General features: G+C 39.3%; 1 protein-coding gene across 5 annotated transcripts in view; it reads right to left on the reverse strand.

Annotated features, from left to right (window-relative positions):
* The window catches only part of PCDH15 (protocadherin related 15), a 1,497,017-nt gene that overhangs the window by 475,153 nt on the left and 1,002,132 nt on the right, over positions 1 to 19,732 (reverse strand). For all 5 annotated transcript variants that reach the window (XM_030569599.1, XM_030569597.1, XM_030569596.1 and 2 more), the window contains one exon: positions 10,516 to 10,635. In XM_030569599.1, coding sequence (XP_030425459.1) covers positions 10,516 to 10,635 — 120 coding nt within the window. The remainder of the gene's footprint in view (positions 1 to 10,515; positions 10,636 to 19,732) is intronic.

The raw sequence follows: 19,732 nt of genomic DNA on the forward strand, positions 1-19,732 counted from the left end.
TAATGAGTTTTGGTAAAATATTTTCTGTGAATTGACCCAGCACAGGAGGGGAGATGTGAACTGATTTCATGTATGGATCTCTATCCAGAAAACATGAGATGGGCCTATAGTTCTGCCATAGATGGGTGAGGTCTTGCTAACATTTGCTGCTGTGGAATGGAATGTTATAAGGATGAAGAAGTATGGGAGACCAATCAGAGTACGGGTTGGGAAGGGAGGAGTGCACAGAGATGAAAAGGTTGGATCAGAGGTGCTAATGTGCATGGAGAGCACAATGGGGGAAAAAAAACGAGATTCTTAGTTGGTGTAAATCAGTATAACTCCATTGTAGTAAATGGATCTACAACACTTTACACCAGTTGATGATATGGCTCCAAAATGTAAGCGATTGTGCAGGGAAATGTTCAGGAGTTGTGAAGATGGGCAGGCTGCCAGATTGAACTGGCATCAACCACTGGTGATAATGGAGTGGGAAAGGGAGAAACCTGATGTTGCTGATGGAGTTGGGAGGAGAGGGGACAGGAGTTCTGGAAAGTCTGAGAGGTAGTTGCCAGTTAGAATGGAGGCTAGGAGGGGAGCAAATAGAAGTACAAAGAGAGTTGACAAGCAAGTGGACTACTGATGATGAAGTAGCTTATACTGGGTGAGAACCAATTTAAACAAATACTGCTTGAATGAGGGGGTAGCTGGTGTTTATTGGCATAGCTTCACCAATGTACCAGTAATGCACAGATGGGCGAGGGCTGTACAGCAACTAGGCAAATGGGTCAGAACCAAGAAGGGGTGGTGAATAGTTAAAAGGGACAAGGAGTCCAATCAGGAGTTAGGCAGGGTTCAAGGCTATGTGTATGGACTGAAAGGAAGGAGGAAAGTTAAAGAGAAAATTGGAGAATCTCTTAAAATCATGAGTAGTAGGTAAGTTGCTCTGAAGTTCAACTTTGAACAACTACTTCTAGGCCTTTTTGCACACCATAACTCTGAAGCCCAATGAACATCATGCTGGTTGAAGGCAACTGTAACATTAGCTTCTACAGTTTTGTGCATGATCACACACTCCAGTTTTCTCCACTGTACTCAACAATGCAAGAAAGTCATTGGAAATTGGTTCTCCACTTCAGCAGTAGGAGCAGCATGTTGCAACATTTAGATGTGTGTAAGTGCTGTCCTCTGGGTTTCTGCTGTCTGGGACTTTTCTACTCAGTAGAGAGAGCCAGCAGCTTTTGCCTCCAAATTTTTTTAAAGGAATTTGCTAATATATGGCAGAGATATTGTGAATTAAGTAAATAACTGCAAGCATCTGTGATTACTGTACAGTATCATAACGTAAATGCATATGCCACTTCTAATCCATGAGTGAGATTTCCATGGTGGCTCTGGGCCCTTTTACCCGAGAGATAAAGCATCAGAGCAGTATAAAGGGACCCTAATAGAACTAGATTCAGATGGGTGAAAAGCCAGAACTGAGGAAGACATCCAGGCTTCAAGGAACCCCTGGCAAGTTCAAGGATAAGGGATGTGCTAGATCTGGGGACAGGAAGGGTGTGCCTTAAGGGGTCTGGAGCACGCAGCACTGCGGAGATTCTGGCAATACTGCTGCACATAGAAAGCTGGGGACAGACTTTCCTGAGGAACTGTTTAATATTAGGCCAGGGCTACTCTGGCCCCAAAAGCAAATGAGGTTCATATGGGTTCACAGCTGCTGCCCTGTGCTGACAGTTCTGTACTGGGCCTCTTAGGGTATGTCTACACAGCAAAGAAAAACCCGTGATGATTGGCCCATGCCAGCCAACCCAGGCTTGCCAGGCTCAGTCTGCAGGGCTTTTTCATTGCTTTATAGATTTCCAGACATGGGCTGGAGCCTAGGCTCTGAAAGGTGGGAGGGTCCTAGAGCTGAAGGTTCAACCCAATCCCACTCTTTTGCTGGGTAGAAAGATGCTCTAGTTACAAAAGGTGACAATACAAATAGTGACAAATTTAATGGACATAACCCCTGACTCTTTGTACAAAAAGAAGGTCTTAAGAAGTTATCAGAAGTATCTAAACACTGGAGCTTTGTTGAATGATCACCTAATGTGACAACTTTTAATGTTTAATTAGACAGGCAGACAACGCAAATTTGTGCATCTTTTCAGCAGACGTTAATATCTACCTACCTATAAGTTTTTCGTTGCCATCAAATTTGTGCTTATTATTGGTGTGCAACTTTACGAGGACTGTGGGCATCTTCTTTGAGTCTTTTGGGCTACATCTTCATTCACAATCTATCCTACGCAAGGGGAAACACAGAGCTGTTTGTAGTATGTCACTTGGGGCAGTTACAAGGATGCTGCACTTGCTGGGAGGAGAGAGAACGCTTAGTCTAATCCCTCCCTCTCACTATGTGGAGGTCACAAGAAAGCAGTGGCTTTGCAGAGTCTGCTTTTGCTCCTGTGCTGAAACCTGAGGTTACAGGTTGCCCATGGAAGAGTGTAAAGGGGTAGCCTTACACATCCATACTCACTTGTGTGGCTGCATAGTGCTGGTGATGATCTAGCCCAGTGGTTCCCAAACTTTACTGGTTCATATACCACCCTCTTAAAACAATTGTTGTGAAGTGAATGGATGGAATATCAGCTTGTGTACCATAGTTTTAAAACGGTCTCAGCCTTTAGATTATGTGTCTCATTTTTTGTATGTTACTACCATTAGTTAAATTACAGCAGTCTCCATGAAAAGGGATAAACCCACAGAAAAAATATTTGTAAGTCTCAGACCAATAAAGGACTATATAGAAAATACACAAACATAGAAAATAATAATTACATTAGAGTTAGAAAAGTATGAAGGCATATTGAAAAATTAACCAACGGAAATGTTTATTTAACGATGATAATCATGTTCTTATATAAAAAATCAGGCCCTGATTTTCATTGGGGCTGCCACACACAAAACTGCTTGTATATTTCCAGTACCAACATCTGCATGAAGAGTTTATAGAAGAGCTGGTTAAATAATATGTGGTGAATTATTCACACAACAAATGTAAGGCCACTTTTAAATAAATTATTTGCCTGATATTTTTTCAATCTAAACTATGAGAATTTCTCAAAAATTGTTAATTGTTTCATTTTTGTTTTTCAGCTATGATTTGTCTTACTAATTTTAATATCTACTGAACAAGCACCCGTGAGTTCATGCATAGTACTCATTCACATAACTGGAGGCTAAAAATCAGGCCCATATAATCGGTTTATTTTACCTTCTCTCTGGCCCAGATTCTTGCCTATGCTTGGATTATTTTATGTGGCTTACTATGGACACAGACCCTAAAACTCTGATGGTGTAGAGATGGTGGAAGGATAGGCCCTTGGCTTCTCTGCTCAGAAATCTTCATCTGCCTTATGAGCATCTTGGGAATGCTGGGAGTTGGTATAATTTGCATCAGCTTCTAAGATAGCCTAAATCATGCTAGAGGACTGGATCAGCACACAGTCTGCTCAGGAATGAATAGGCACAAAGATGACTTCAGGCCTTCTTCATATATTTTCTGCTAAACTGTGCTGTTCACTCCTTAGTTGAAATTGATGATCTGTGTGTCATTAGAATCAGAGATAAAAATGTGCAATTATAGACTTCCTGAAGGAAAGGCAAATAATTTTATCAAAGCCCCCAGCTCAATTACCAGCTGAGCTTTCCTTCCACTTCAAGCAGCACACTCACCAGGATGTCTTCTAGAATATGCATCCTGTAAGTTCAGTTGGCAACGGGCATGCAATCAGCATAACATTCTCTAGCACATACACAACAGTTGAACTCAACTAGCAAAGTTTCCGGGTTAGCTGGGTTTAATTTAATAAAGTTAGCCAATATCCATAACCTGATATTGAATAAGTAGTTAGAGTAGAAACGTATGCCTGATAATTTGATGGAATTCCTAGGTTTTACTGGATATCATTCAAATAACAATGAAAACACATAGCACACTCCCTACAAATTATTAGCTATTAGTCACATGAACGCAATAAAACTATCCTAACATACATCCAGGAGGCACAACACAGGTCAAACAGGTAAGTTAAGAGTTAAATTGACCCATGGTAACAGTTGCTGACCAAAGTTCTAAATAGGAGTCAAATCAAGACAACGTAGGATCTGACAGTACAACAATAGATTGGAAATATGACACAAGAACATCATATTCAACAAGGTGGAATACTACTGAAGGGTCTAACAAAACTAAAAGGGGCCGGGGGGGAGCGTGGGGTTGCAGGGCTCAGGGCAGAGGACTGGGTGTGGGGGAGGGGGGTCAGGGCTCAGGGCAGAGGGCTGGGTGACAGCCCGCCCAGAATCCCCAACCCCCCCCAATGCTCCTTGTCCCGACTACCCCCTCCTGGGACACCACCCTCTATCTAAGTCTCCCTATGCCTTGTCCTCTGACTGCCCCCCTAGGATCCTACCCCCTACCTGTCCCCTGACTGCCCCAACCCTGCACCTAGACAGACCCCCTGGACTCCCATGCCTATCCAATCACTCCCCGCCCCCTGACAGGACCCCCAGAACTCTAGACCTATACAACCACGCCCTGCTCCCTGCCTGCCTCAACCCCTCTCCACACCCCTGCCTCCTGACAGCCCCCCCCAGAACTCCTGACTCATCCAACCCCCCCCAGCTCCTTGTCCCCTGACTACCCCCTCCAGAGAGCTCCCCCCCCCAACTGCTCCCCCAGGACCCTCCTTGCTCCCTGTCCCCTGACTGCCCTGACTCCTACCCACCCCCCAAACAGACCCCAGGACTCCCATGCCCCCTGCTCGCCCCCCCAAGACCCCCACCCCTAACCACTCCCCGGGATCCCACCCACCCTGCTCCCTGTCCCTTGACTGCCCCCCCCCGACTTCCTTACCATGAGGCTCCCTGTTCATCTGGAGCCCTGCCGCCACTGAGCGCCCCCCCCCCGCGCCCCTCAGAGCGATGTGTGCGCAACAGCAGGGCTCTGGATGAGTGGGGAGCGTCTTTACCTCTCGACGGAGCCAAATGCTGCCCCGCGGGGTCACGCAGCCCCAGCCCCCAGAGCACTGCACGCACGGCGGCAGGGCTCTGGGGGAAGGCGGGGGAGGGGTCAGCACCTTGCTGCGCTCGGCCAGCACTCCGGCCCGGGACCGCGGACCCCGCGACTTGCCGCGTAGGCAGGATTTTTAATGGCACATGGAGTCCCAGCGGGCAGCCGCGTGCCATTAAAAATTGGCTCACATGCCATAGGTTGCCGACCCCTGGGCTATACAGACCGTAAAGAACCTTATGAAAAAGATTTTTGACAGTAGGCATGATTTGTAGAAAGTGCTACTGATTTACCCCTGAAGAATGGCTTTTTCTCCAGCTCAGCTATTAGTAGGAACAAGGATCACATCTAATTTAACAGTTACTTATAACTTGCTGAAATCCCATAACAATGAAATCATACGGAAGATGAAAGAAAATCAAAAGTGGAAGCAGAAATATTATTTTGACAAAAGGGACATGATCTCCCATCTCTTAATCCAGGTAATAGTGTGCCTGAGGAATCACACCTCTAATATTTGGGCCAAAGGGGTACATTAAAGAACAACTGATTCCAAAGTTTTACATAGACCAGACAGACCAGGGGGACACAGTTAAATGTAATAAAATGGATCTATGAGTAAACCCAGAAAGTTTGAACACAGTGACAGAAGATGTGGACTCTAGCATTTCCCAACAGACTGATCCTTTATCGACACAAAAAAGAGAAAGTGCCAAGGAACAAGAGAACAACTCAGACTCTAATTAAAGGCTGATACTGAGAAGATCAGTGCAGGAGATTAAACACCCTGAAAGACTCAGAGATTTGCTAACCTGCCTGGAAAAGAGGGATTTGAGGAAAGTGAGTGGTAAATACTCACTTGAGCGTGATGTGCTGGTAACCTCTCCTCTCCAGGTGGTTGACACATTGGGTTTATGGAAATGTACTACATGGGTTGAAAATGTAATGCATGTGTTATTACATAGTTGTTAGCTGTTTATATATATTCATATAGGAATTAATTTGTTTTTCTTTAATAGGGAAGATGCAGAGATATGTTTGAGGAAGATTATAATTTAGAGCCGCTCCCTCATAAAGGACAATGTTATGAACATAAGCATTGAGAGATGTGCCCTGGAGGGGTTGGGAACACTGGATGGCTGTGTTCTACAGTTCAGCAGAGATGCTCTTCAGTTTGTTTTATTAAAGTTTTATTACTTTCTCATTCACTGGTTTGTTATTTAATGAACCCCAAGATTGTTACATGGATAAACTCTGTAAAAAGAGGTACCGCCACAGAAATATCACATCGGAGGAGTAATTCAAACCAAAGAGAAGCAAAGAATAGGATAGCCAGAGTGGAGCTGGCCTTACATCCATTCTTCTCTGTTGAGTAATCACTTGTTCTTTTAACAGTGCATTTGGTATTAACTGCACAGAGCAAGGAAGAGTAGTGTGTATAAACTAAGAAAAGTTAATGTGTTGGTAACTTATAGTTTATTATTGTAAGTATAAAGTATTTGGTAGCATTCTACATTATTTATCCTCCAGGGTACAATTTTTAGATTTTCCCTCATAATGTTCTAAAAATTTTAAATTATCCCATTTGTCTTGATTTGCCTCTGCCTCTCCTCACAGTTAGCAGAGCCAAACCTAGCTGGGTCACTGCAGCAACACAAAGGCTCTAGATAAGTAGTCTCCCAGCAAACACTTGGGGGGCAATACCAAGACAATTGCTGAGTTAGCAGCAGTGAAGATGACTTCCAGGTTCCTGCCTAAAGTTAGAGCCATTTTGCAAAATCTGTGAACACAGAGATCAAATAGAAACTAAACAGTTGAAAACGGTCTGGAGAGCAAGAGAGGAGAGGCGCAAGTGAGCTGTTCCTACAAAGAACAGTCTGACAAGGAAGAGAAAGACACATCCTGTGGGAGTGCCTGAAAGTAACTGCAGCTTTCCCTGGTTTCCAGGGACTGTATGTCCCAGGGAAAGATAGACATGCATAAAGACAGTCTATTGTCTCAAGATCTGTTTGTTTGTTTTTTGGGCGGGGAGGTTAAATTCTTTATTTAGAACCAAACAATACTCTACTTGATGACTTTCTGGTGGGTATCACTGATCATAGCTCTTGGAGGGAACAAAACTGCAGGTATTGAACCTAAGCCAGGCCTCCTGGGGTAAACATGGTTAACACCTGAGGACTACAGTCCAAGATCCAATTTGAGAGTAGTAGAATCATGTGATTCCAACCTGAGGGAGACACTGGCTTGAGGCCTGAGAGAGTGGGTGCACTTGAAGAAACCAGACGTGGAGTTAGTCCAGTAACTGTGACTATGACATCATTTTCCAAGCTTTTCCTCCATGGTGATCTACTTTCAGACTAAAATAATATTTATTTAGAGAGCTACCATGCATCCTAAGTTTGTGCGAGACAATGGCTCCTTACCAAATACATGAGCAACAGAGCTAGTCAGGAATTTTCTAATTGTTCTTTGGCTGGAAATATGCCTCTTTGTCAAAACTGAAACTTTTTGTGGGAGATTTTGTCAGGAAAAAATGTGTGTGGGTCTTTCTATCTATCCCAATTGTTCAGGCATTTGCCTGAGATATCGAAGACTCACATTCAAGTATCTGCTCTGCCTGATCTGAAGCAAGGACTTGAACCTGGGTCTCCCAAATCCAGGCAAGGACCCTAAAATTAGGCTACAAAGTCAGTGTGTCTCTTTCTCACTCTCTCCTGTTGGAGCTGTTCCAGTTTGTATAAATAATTATGTAGTCATTCAATGAGTATTCACTGGGCCAGAAGTAGAATCTGTGTCCTGGTGATTAGTGCACTTGCCTGGGATGTAAAAGACCCAAGTTCTAATCCTAGCTCCAATCAGGCAGACCAGGTTTCTTTTACAATACAGTCATCAAGCTTTCAGTCACCAAACAGCAGCAGTATGTTGAGCAGACATCTTCACTGAACTATATACAATAGCAGATTTTTTTCAAGATGGGTAATTAATTGCAATACAATGGACAGTTGGCATCTTGGAGTTATACTTATTAGATTATGGCCACATTGTTGTGGGATCCTTCCAAACAGAGCATACATACGATCAAAGAAACAAAAATGCATTGCAAGGTAAAATGGAGTCATATGAATAAAGCTCTTTTAAAAGCTTAAACACAAAGCAGCCTTCCCCATATTACTGTGGTGTATTATATCCCAGGAGACATGGATAACAACAACTTTGTTTTTAAAGTAACTTCTTACAAGGTGACTGAATGCAAAAAGTACAACGCACTGGAAAAAAAATGTCCTCATGCGATAGACCTTTCAGCAATAATTTGTATAATGTACTAATAGGCTGTAATGGCGACTTTCTCCTTCTATTATTTTTTCCTTCAAGGTAAAATGATGATCATAATTGGGGAACCAGATGAAAATATTGACCATGTGTAAAATCACTTAATTTATAAATATTTCCAGCGGGATAATTTTGCACTATTTTCTTGAAGGAAAAAAATATATATTCCCATACAAGTACTGTAGTGCAATATCTTTATCTTGAAAGTGCAACTTAAAAATGTAGAATTATTATTTTTTACACACCTGCACTCAGAAACAAAACAATATAAAACTTTAAAGCATATAAGTAGAAGCATGAAGGGGTATATGAATGTTTAGCATATCCTGCACATAAATACCATGCAATGCCAGCTCCAAGAGTGCCATGTGAACACCTGTTCTCACTTGTAGGTGACATTATAAATAAGATGCACGCAGCATTATCTCCTGTAAATGTAAATAAACGTGTTTGCCTTAATAATTGGCGGAACAAGAAGTAGGACTGAGTGGACTTTTATGAGGTGAATTGAAAAATACTAGTTCTTTTATTGATCGATAGGGCAAATATATTATTATTTTTATTACAAATAAAGTGAGCACTGTATACTTTTTATTCTGTGTTGTAATTGAAATCAATGTATTTGAAAATGTAGAAAAAAATCCAAAAATATTTATAACACATTTAAATTGGTATTCTATTATTAACGGTGTGGTTAAAACTGTAATCATGATTTTTTAAAAAAAACTGGTTAATTTGTTTGTATTAATCACATGTATTAACTGCATTTAATTGAGAGCCCCAAATTTAAATGATATGAAGAAGTCAGAGAAAGAGATTTGCAAATATCAGAATTTTCCAGATCAGCTTTTACTGAAAGAAAAAGACCAGATCCTGATCCTAGATATGGCCCCTCTGCACAGCTTCAATAGATGCAAAGGGGTCAGAACTGCCCAACTACAGTTGTGATGTAACACCCCCTAAAAGTATTATTATGCCAATTGGAAATTGGAGTGCAGTGAGGCAATGTCTCCTATGCCTCCCAAAATCTCTTTGTAACAAGGGGCCAGAAGGAGGTGGTACAGAGCCAGCAGCAGTCCTAGTCATTTTGCCACCCATAGTGAAAAATCTTTTTGGCCCTTCTGCGCCCTCCTCAACAAAGCAAAAAAATGCTGGTACAGTCATTTGGCATTTCCTGAAAGACGATGAATTGACAATGTCCTACTCCCTACCCTCCAGAATTTTCTATGCTCAGAGCTGTCTATGATGGCTCTATGCCAGCTAGCGATTCTCTCATACCGGATGAATCCTCATGTCTGTTTCATGAACTTTTACAAACCCTTTGTAAAGAACAAAAATTATGCTTAAAGCGTAAAGTCATGGGAATCATAGGGTTTCACTCAAATTGGATATATGGAAGAGACACTATGCTTTAAGTAAATAGAGAAAAGGGACAAGAGCTTAGTTGTTCTTGATAATAGCGCAAATACAACTACTTTTAAGATCCAATTTGCTGTAAATTAATGCACTTGCTCTACCTTGATACCAGTGTAACAAAGCAAAACTGCACCAGGGTTTTTTAAATGAAGTTGCAAAAAGAAACAAAAATAATTTTCTTCTGAGGATTTGAAACACCAAAGTAGAGAATTAAATCATGAATGCATGCTCTCAGATGAACTGCATGCTGTATTCATTAAGATTATCTGCCATCATCTCGCAGTGTGGGGTAGCGGACTAAAATTGGATTATCAGGACTACTATTTTGATTCACAACTAAGAAACAGTTTTAAGTGTTTATTTTTTTTATTCCCCACCAGAATACATTAAAATTCTGGGAATGATTCTTTAAGGAACTTTACCAATTTTCCTCTTAAAATACACCCTAATATTTTTTCTATCAATACAATTATATTCAGGTTTTAAAAATAGATAGATAGATAGATAGATATTAAATTACTCATTGTGGATTGAAAATGCATGACAAATAAGTGAGTAAAGCAACTGCCAGGGAGGGTTATGAAATAAATGACACAAAAGAAGAAGAATTATTAATGGTGTTTACTATACGAGACAGATAGCAGGAAAGATAAACTAAGCTGGTTTAAAAAAAAAAAAACATACATGCTAGTTTTGTACATTGTGTATGTCCTGAAAAGAAGAACTTCACTTACTGGGTCATTAGGATTGTACTGGATGACATATTCTATCTGGCCATTGGGACCATCATCTATGTCCAAGGCACCATTGTTCCCAGAGAATCCTGTAAAGATGGTCGTTCCAACTGGTGTTAACTACAACAAAAACAAAAAGAATATACATACTTCAAAAACACTTGGGAAAAAAAATAAAGGCTGTCATTTCCTCTCCCAACTTTTTATGCTAAAAATTCAAAGAAAATATGGGGACAAGTTATAGACCCAATACTGTCAATCTCTGGTTTAGAACATGTTATTTCCCCGAAAGAGGACTAAAACCATAAATGGGGTTGACTCATATAACTTCCATGTATCAAGATATTAATCTCTTTGTCGATATATTTTTGAGTTAAGGGCCAACATGCTTTGGAAAGGAAGAGAAAAGAAGAAAGGAGAAGGAAGGGGAAAAGAGAAAAACAACTGACTCCCTCTTTAGACTGGGGAAGTGTAAACTAAGAAGTCAATATAAAAAATTAAATATGTATGTATTGTACAATGCATTTCATGAAAACATTGAAAGTACAGTGCAAGATAAATTATATATATGCATGTAAAACAATATTTATAGCTTTAGTAATCTTAATATATATAAGAAAAAAAAGATTTTAATACTCATTCTAAACAGATACTCTGAAATCCAACAGAATTCTCGCTACTGTAATACAAAAGCAATGACAATGTTTCACTATATTTTGCTAGGGACAAATTTACACCCCATAAGTTTTGTTTTGAAAATAATGTTTTCCAAACTATCCTAGCAAAGTTGAGGAGTTAGGGTGAATTCCTGGCCCTGATGAAGTCAATTGCAGAACTCTCATTGACTTCAATGGAGTCAGAATGTCATCCTTAATGTTCAGAGAGAGTCTGGAAACAAAACCAAAATAAATGAACCAAAACCCTAATCTGAACTGTAAATATAAACAGAACATTATTTCAGATTAGAAATTAGCCACCACTAACTGAATTATTGGACCAATTTCTCTCTCTTGCAAAACTCTAGAAAACAGGATATGTCTGGAGGATCCCACCTGAAGTCAGGAGAACAGAATCCCCCATTCAGGAAAGAGAACATCAGAGCAGGCACTCCAGCTCACCATTAGCTGCAGTAGTAACTATTGCCCCTACAATCACATTCACATTACACAGGGCGTTTTAGCCACTGTTTTTAACCCAAGCTCCCCAGCCATGCTGCTAAGACAAAGCTGAGCTGCCACAAAGTAATTCTCCTCGGAACATAGGGTCCAAAACAACACCAGTTTTATTGCTTTTCAGACTTTGCATACAAGCAAAAAGAGGAAAGGATTTGTCCCACAGAGTTTATTAAAAAACAAACATTTCCGGAATAAATGCAGACTATAATAGCCACACTGCCACATTACATAGTTAACAACAAACAGCAAATATTAGTATCTGGCAATTTGCATTGTTTTCTCATGTATCCTTGGTTCAGAGGTTATGTGATCCTGGTTTGATTTTTAAAACTTGTTATTTAGGAAGCTTAGATTTCTGTAATCAATATTTTCAGAGCTAACAATAATTAAGCTTTAGAATAAAACCCAATTCCTTGCAGAGTCTTGTTTAGGACAATAGTGTGTACAGTATATTTTTCTTAATGCCAAACTGCATTATATATACTTAAACCGTAACTATATATTTTTTGCTAATAACTTGATTTGCCTGCCAATGTCCTATGCTGTAAAAATACTATCCATGCTATACAAGTTGTGAATAAGAGAGTTGGCTCCCCCTCAGGTCCTATTGTTTCCTTACATCAGTTTCCATGGAGTTCATTACCTTGTGATTTGCACCCAAGACTCATTACCTTAAATCTCTGTTGCAAGAGCAAACTTAAAAAAAAAATTAGGAAAACAATTGTCTCAGAAACTTGAATGAAGTTGCACAAAATCAGAGCTAAATGCCATAAACCCAGTTGGATATATTATTGTTTTACTATTCAGAACAGTATTTTTCAGGATTCTTTCCTATTTTTTTGAACAGGCTATAAAGAAACAAAGCAAAATAATCAAAAGACACTTCAGATATTTTATGGTGAAATGTGAAACTTTTTATTAAAATAAAATATTTGACATTAGTCATTGAAAAAATATTTGATTTTCATAATAAGTTAAGATGTATTGTTTCAAGGGGATGTTCATCCTAGTGGTTGGTCTGAGGGTCAGTACATGATGGAGAATGGTCTCTTTGCTTACGCACAGTCAGAATGGTAAAAAGCTGCAGAGCTCCCTGGAAAAAAATAGGAGGAAATGACTGACATGATGAGATGTATATGCCCATAAAGGGCTAGCAAGGAGAGGGTTAAGCACTCGGTAAAATGCAGGATTTGTCAGCAGAGCACCAAGCTGGGGCAGCTATGATGAGGTAAGTAATTTCATGGCACTCTGTAAAAGAGCAACTTTCTCAGACTTGGACTTTACTTCAAGAACCAGGCACTCACAGCAGAGGGAAAAAATTACTAGCTGGAAAACCAATTTTAGCTGTTCAAAGCCACCGTCTTCAAGTGTGTGAGAATAAGAACATAAGATTGGAAAGAAAAGAGTCAGCAAGAAAAGGTAACTAAAGCAGAACTTGTAAATAAGTGCAGACCACATTATAAAAGGGCAGCAAGATTCTGATTCAGATCAATGAAGGGGCTGACTCCACCTTCTGGAGTCAGAAATGTACACAAGAATCTCAGTTTGTTTCTTTTTTAAAAAGTAAGTTTCTAGAACTAATGGTTGAAGTAAAAAAAAAAAAAGCTGATTCAAGGCCAGATTTTTAAATACAAATAGGCACCCAACTGATTTTAAAAAGTGCTACAAAAGTGGGAGCTAGGCATCTAGGAGGCTATCTGCATCCTTAGGTGCTTAAATACCTTTAAAAATCTGGGACTCAGTGAAGAAAGTACAGATCATTTAACTCTACTCTGAATACAAGGGAGATTGGGGTATGGAACCTATGAGCAGATAAGCCTAAGGAGAAGGGTATGGTTCATATAGTGTTATTTTGGAATCAATGGTCTGTTAATAAAGTGAGGCATCAAAAAGGGTGATTTTTTCTTCAGAGTTGTAGGTTTTGTTTGCAGTTGGGTGGGAGTAATTATGATGACTAGAGAGCACTCTCTCATAAGCATAGCATGTCTTCACCAGACGTGCTGCAGCTGAGCCTAGCTAGTGTAGACTTCCCCAGAGGTTTAGGGACACTCAGATCATAGGGTTGTGTCCCTGACCATCCTAGTTAATAGCCATTGATAGATAAGTTCATGGAGGATAGCTCCAACTATTTTTTGAACCCAGTTATACTTTTGGCCTTCACAACATCCCATCTTTAACTTCTTCTCATATGGAAGCCTTTCCATATTCCTAAACATTTTTCGTCCTCTATTTTTTTACAGTTCTAATACATCTTTTTTTGAGATGGGGAGACTGTAACTGCACACAGTATGCAAGGTGTGGGAATAACATTGATTTAATACAGTGGCATTGCAATATCTTCTGTCTTATTTTCTATCCTTTTCCTAATGATTCCTAATATGTTAGCTTTTTGACTGCTACTGCACATGGAGTGGATGTTTTCAGAGAACTGTATATGAAGTTTCCAAGCTCTCTCTCAAGTGGTAACAGCTAATTTAGACCTAATCATTTTGTATTTTGCATGTTTAGTTGGGATTATATTTTCCAAAGTCATTACTTTACAATTATAAACACTGAATTTCATCTGCCATTTTGTGCGCCGTCATATTGTTTTGTGAGATCACTTTGTAACTCTTGGCAATTAGCTTTTGACTTAACTATCATAAGTAATTTTGTATTGTCTGCAAACTTTGTCACTTCACTGTTTATCCCCCTTTTCTAAATCATGTATGAATATATTGAACAGTCCTGGTCCCAGTACAGATCCTTGGGGGATCCCACTATTTATCTCGCTCCCTTTTGAAAACTGACCATTTACTCCTACCCTTTGTTTCCTGACTTTTAACCAGTTACTGATCCACAAGAGGACCTTATCTCTTATCCTATGGCTGCTTACTTTGCTTAAGAGCCTTTGGTGAGGGCCTTGTCAAAAACTCTCAAACTCCAAGTACACTGTATCCACTGGATCACCCTGGTCCACATGCTTGTTGAATCCCTCAAAGAATTCTAATAGATTGGTGAGGCATGACTTCCCTTTACAACAGATGTGTTGACTCTTCCCCAATATATTGTATTATTCTATATGTCTGAGAATTCTGTTCTTTATTGTAGTCAATTTGCTTGGTACTGAAGATAAGCTTATGTCCTACAGTTACCAGGATCGCCTCTCGAGCCATTTAAAAATGGTGTTACATTAGTTATCCTTCAGTCACCTAGTGCAGAGGTTGATTTAAGCAATACGTTACATAACACAGTAATTCTGCAATTTCATAACTTCAGAACTCTTGGATGAATACCATCTGATCCTGGTGACTTACTACTGTGTAATTTACAATGTGATCCCAGACCATTTATCTTGAACCGTAGACATGCAGCCCAAAGAAACTACCACTCCAACATGCAATGTTCCATGTTTTTAAGTCGCAAAGTGGAATCGTATGCTGGAACCTGTAGCCTCTATAGACCATACCAATATTAATCAGCAGTGGTGGCTGTTATTTGTTTAGTACAGAGTAAGTTGCTAATGAAGCTCTCACTTAGACAAAGCTTTGTGGTCACTGCATTACACATTGAAAATGGTCTTAAAATCTGTGTCTATCTAATCATTTATTTTACTATATTTGCAGTTCTGTGAGTGCAAGCTGTCAATGTATTAAGGGGAGACGATGTGACATTTTGTATTTCTTAAGGCTACTACTGAAATAGGCTTGTTTCATCTCTGCATTCTCTGGCCCCTGAAAAACAAATGCCGTTGACAATGTTAACTTTCAAACATGAAGTACATTTCATTTCCCTTGTGCATGTTTCTTTCAAGAAAGTCATACAAAAGTTATTACAAATTGGCAATACAGTCACCACTGAATTTTTTAAACTTGTCATTTGCAGTTCATTAACATTCCCATCAGATTCCCTGTAAGAAGTACATGAATACTATAGTACCATTAAGCAGGAAAAAGGTAACATTTTGAAGATTTTATTGGTGATCACAGTCAATTCAATTCTCTCTCTCTTCTTGTTCCTATACTATTAAATAAAAATCCATTTTGGACTTAAGGTGGAAGGGTGAAGAGAATAAAAATTCACCAGATAAAATGATGAAGGGTTCTGTCAGTTTAAACCCCATTGCTGAATTATATTCAAACTGACATAGTTGTGTAAATGGAAAATGTAAAAGGAACCCACATTCCAAAAGGAATGATTTGGTACTATAAAATAAATGAATTACAGTTGCATGTTATAACTGCAAAGGTCAAAGCCTGCAGTTCTGATTTATTCTAGATATAATGCATTAAAGCAGTACAGATTTGCTAACCTTCATGAATTTAGCAATGTGAATTCCATTAGTCTGCTAGCTTGATATCTGATTCAAAAGGTGGTATTGGACATCCCCTCACTTCTGGCCCTAGAATATATTTATTCTTTTTCTCTTCCTTTTCTCTGTATTTTATTCTATACAATATGAATAAATTAGAAAGGAGATTGAACCAAAACCCTGCATTTGAACACCCCAGGAACTTTAGCGAAATTTCAATACAGATTCAAACTTTAGGGCTGCCCAAATCCCTCATCGGGATTTCTTCAGACTTTGGATCAGTTTACATTCAGATCTGAACTACAAGTTTCATGTGCACCTCCAGAATGAACTTGATGAACTAGGAGGCGAAATTAATATAATCCATTAGAGATTGGCACAGTATAGACAAAAGCTGCACCAGCTTTCTACACACACATCTTCCAATTTTATTGAGTTTTATCAAATTTATGAAGGTTTTCTGCTGAAGGGAGTAGATTGCGATCACAACAGTCATTTTATCTCTTCAGTATAAAGAAGATAGCCGCCTCAACCACAGTTCAGCTTTTAAAGTGTGCTTCGAGGGCCTGATCCAATTCCCATTGGCCACAATGGGAGCTGGAACTGGGCATGAACGATACCTCATTCAGGGAAATCCTTGTAGGAAGAGTACAAATATTAAGGTATTCTTATTTATTGAATAGATCTCACTCTTGACCTAACAAACAACAGGCAAAATTACATATGTTTACTTACTGCACCTCTCATTAAAGGAGAAGTTACAGAGACTATCTGATTCCTTATTAGACAATTCTGTCTTCAAGACAAAGATTTTTGAATTTAGTTTTCTGGTGTCCATATGTTACAAAGTAATGCCCAAAGCAGAAACCAAATAGATAATGTTTTATTAAGATATTTCACATTAGACCCTGAAATACATAATTCCAGAGAGCAACTTTCCTGTAAAGAGCACCAAAATAGCAATTTGATATAACAGTAGGTGGTTATATAGAAATATATTCTATTCTAAACATCTACTGCAGAAACTAAGGGAAAAAATCTTTCCTCCAGAAATTCACAGCCATACTGCTTACTGTTTAACAAACAGTAATGGATTTTGTATAGCAAATGGCAATGCTATGTCATGATAATAAGCCACCAATATGTTTTGGTAATCAGTCCAGAGATGATGTATGGGATGTTCTTATGACCTCTTCTGTCATACAAAATTGCTTTCATACCAATTTCCTTCTGACAGTACACTGTAAAATAGCTTGTGAACTACTGGCCTTTCCCTAGGGTAGAGAATATTAGGGAAAGCTGGTTCTAAAAAACTACAAACTCCTTCTACTTATTACTTCAGTGGAAAAAAAACAAACCGGGAAGCTCAGTGTAGCACATAAAATGTGACTGTATATGTTAATTTTTTTCAGACTGACAGCCAAATTAATGTGTTTGAAGATGGATGCTCAGAGTCTCTAAAGAAAAAAAGATGCTTTATTATTTTGAGCACAAAATCAACCACACCATTTTTATGTGTATTTAAGTTTGCCTCAAAGACATTTGGTACAGGCCTCTGCATAACCAACATGCTCACATCTCAGCTTTTGGTTTATCCTTCTCCATGCCTCATCCATCCTTTATTTCAAACTTTCCTTCTTTCTGCTTGCGCTGTTATTTGAACGTTTTCTTCCTTTTGGCCCCACTTCCAGTGGGAAAACCTCTCTCCAAAAATTTCTTCCGTGAAGCCTTTCTAAAGTGACTGCTGCAAGATGATGACATCACCTCAAATTTATGCTAACCCTCCTTGATCAAGACATGCAAGAGAATGAGGATATTAGGGGTGGCCATTAAATAAAGTTCTCTTTTGCCAAAAATTAGGTTTTAACATTTGTTTTCATTCTACTCTGGAATAAACTAGACCTTTTAAAAATCTCTCTAAAACAATCAGAAAGGGAGACACACTCAGCCCAGAATAGCCAATAGCTCAGTGGTTAGGGCATTCACCTGATTCAGATCAGGGACTTGAACCTGCGTCTCCGATCTCAGGTGAGTGCTCTGAACACTGAGCTAAAAAGTCAGTCTCTCCTGCTGCAGCTGCTCCACTTCATATAAATGAAGAAAATATTAACTGGGTGCATGTGTGAGAGAGAGAGAGACACTGTCTGAACTCTATAGCCAGATGGTTAGACACTCAGCTGCTCTCTCCCCTTTTGACCAGAAATTCCATCCAGGACCTGAAATACCTTCTTGGCGAAATTTTCATAGAAACAGATGTTTCCATGAAGTTTCTATTATAAGAAAGTGACATTTTCTGACAAAAACCTCTATTGTCTAAAGGTTTCCACCCAGCTCTAGATTACCTGCATGAGTGGATGTATTGAAGCAGTCTGCAACTTTCTTCACTTTAATGTCAATCCCCACCAAACTTCCAGATATTATTTTGTCCATTTCATTCCAAAATACTATAGCCTCGTAAAATACCAGCATGGAAAGATGGTTGGCTAGCTTAGCCAAACCTCCACTATTTAATTTCAGATTCAGCCAAATGGTGAATCCCTTCACTCTTCCCTGGGAAGAGGAGTGAGGGTACAGATGAGAGGAAAGTTCAAGTCTTCACTGGAAAAAGAGGTGTTTCTGGAATGACACTGTTAACTGGAGATAGCTTTCTTGATGTAAAGTTTTAGTAGACACAAGGCAAAGCTAGTTTTTACTTGAATGTAGTTTATTAGGATTGCCCTTGACTCTCTCCAATTGGGGTTTACCTCATCTAATTATATTGAGGTAAAAGCTACATTTTTTTTTTGCTTCACAGGCTAACAGGGCAGATGAAGTGGGGTAGTTTTCAGCTCAAAGAATGTTTGCTGTGAGACTGGAAATTCTTAAACAAATGGGGTGCTGTTCACTGGAGCCCATCAGCTCTTGCAAACATATTCCCACCCCCTAACCCCACATGACCAAAGAGTGGCTAGGATAACTGAAGCACTATTACACTCTGTCCAGCCTCAGCCATTTCACAATCTCCAAATATGTCCTGGTGGGGAGAAAGGAAAGGGCTCTTTTGCGAGATGGCGCACATACCTTCCCAATAAAGATCCTGGGGATGGCCTATTCCTCACCGAGTCCAGTGATCAGAATGTAATGAACACATCTTCCAAACAGATATATGATACTATATATAGATTTTCTTAAGTATAATTATTGTAAAATATATACTATAACACTGGTCTACAATTTTTGAGAAGCCGTCTGCTTCAGAGATAAAATGTGATATTTATTATGTATTTTGATGTGCTGAATTCAAATATGACAATTAAAACAACTGATTGGCTACTGTTTCTAAGATATTTAAGTTCTTACATTTTATGTCTATTATATTGTGTAGATAGTAGAGTTTTAATCATAAATTGTAAACCTAGGTCTTTTCATGTGTTTATGGTTGCTTTACATGATAATATTTCACCTGTCCTGTTTATGTAACACTTTAAAAATCAGCAAAAGGGTTATATAAATAAAATTTATTATGAAACCAAAAGACAAAAAACTATTCTGTACATAGTTCAGTCCTATTCAGTGTCTACTCGGCGCTTCTTGGCTTGTCTCTTGTATTCATTCAATGGAGCATCTCTTGTCACTGTCCAGCAATAGTCTGCAAGCATTGATGGGCTCCATTTGCCCTGATAGCCTGCCAGGAGATTCCACTGCTATAGTCTGGAGCCCAACAGCTCTGCTTTACTCTTGGGTAGTTCCAAATCCCTGACAAGGTCATTCA

This window comes from Gopherus evgoodei, chromosome 7 (assembly GCF_007399415.2).
Source record: "Gopherus evgoodei ecotype Sinaloan lineage chromosome 7, rGopEvg1_v1.p, whole genome shotgun sequence".
NCBI classification, from domain to species: domain Eukaryota; kingdom Metazoa; phylum Chordata; order Testudines; family Testudinidae; genus Gopherus; species Gopherus evgoodei.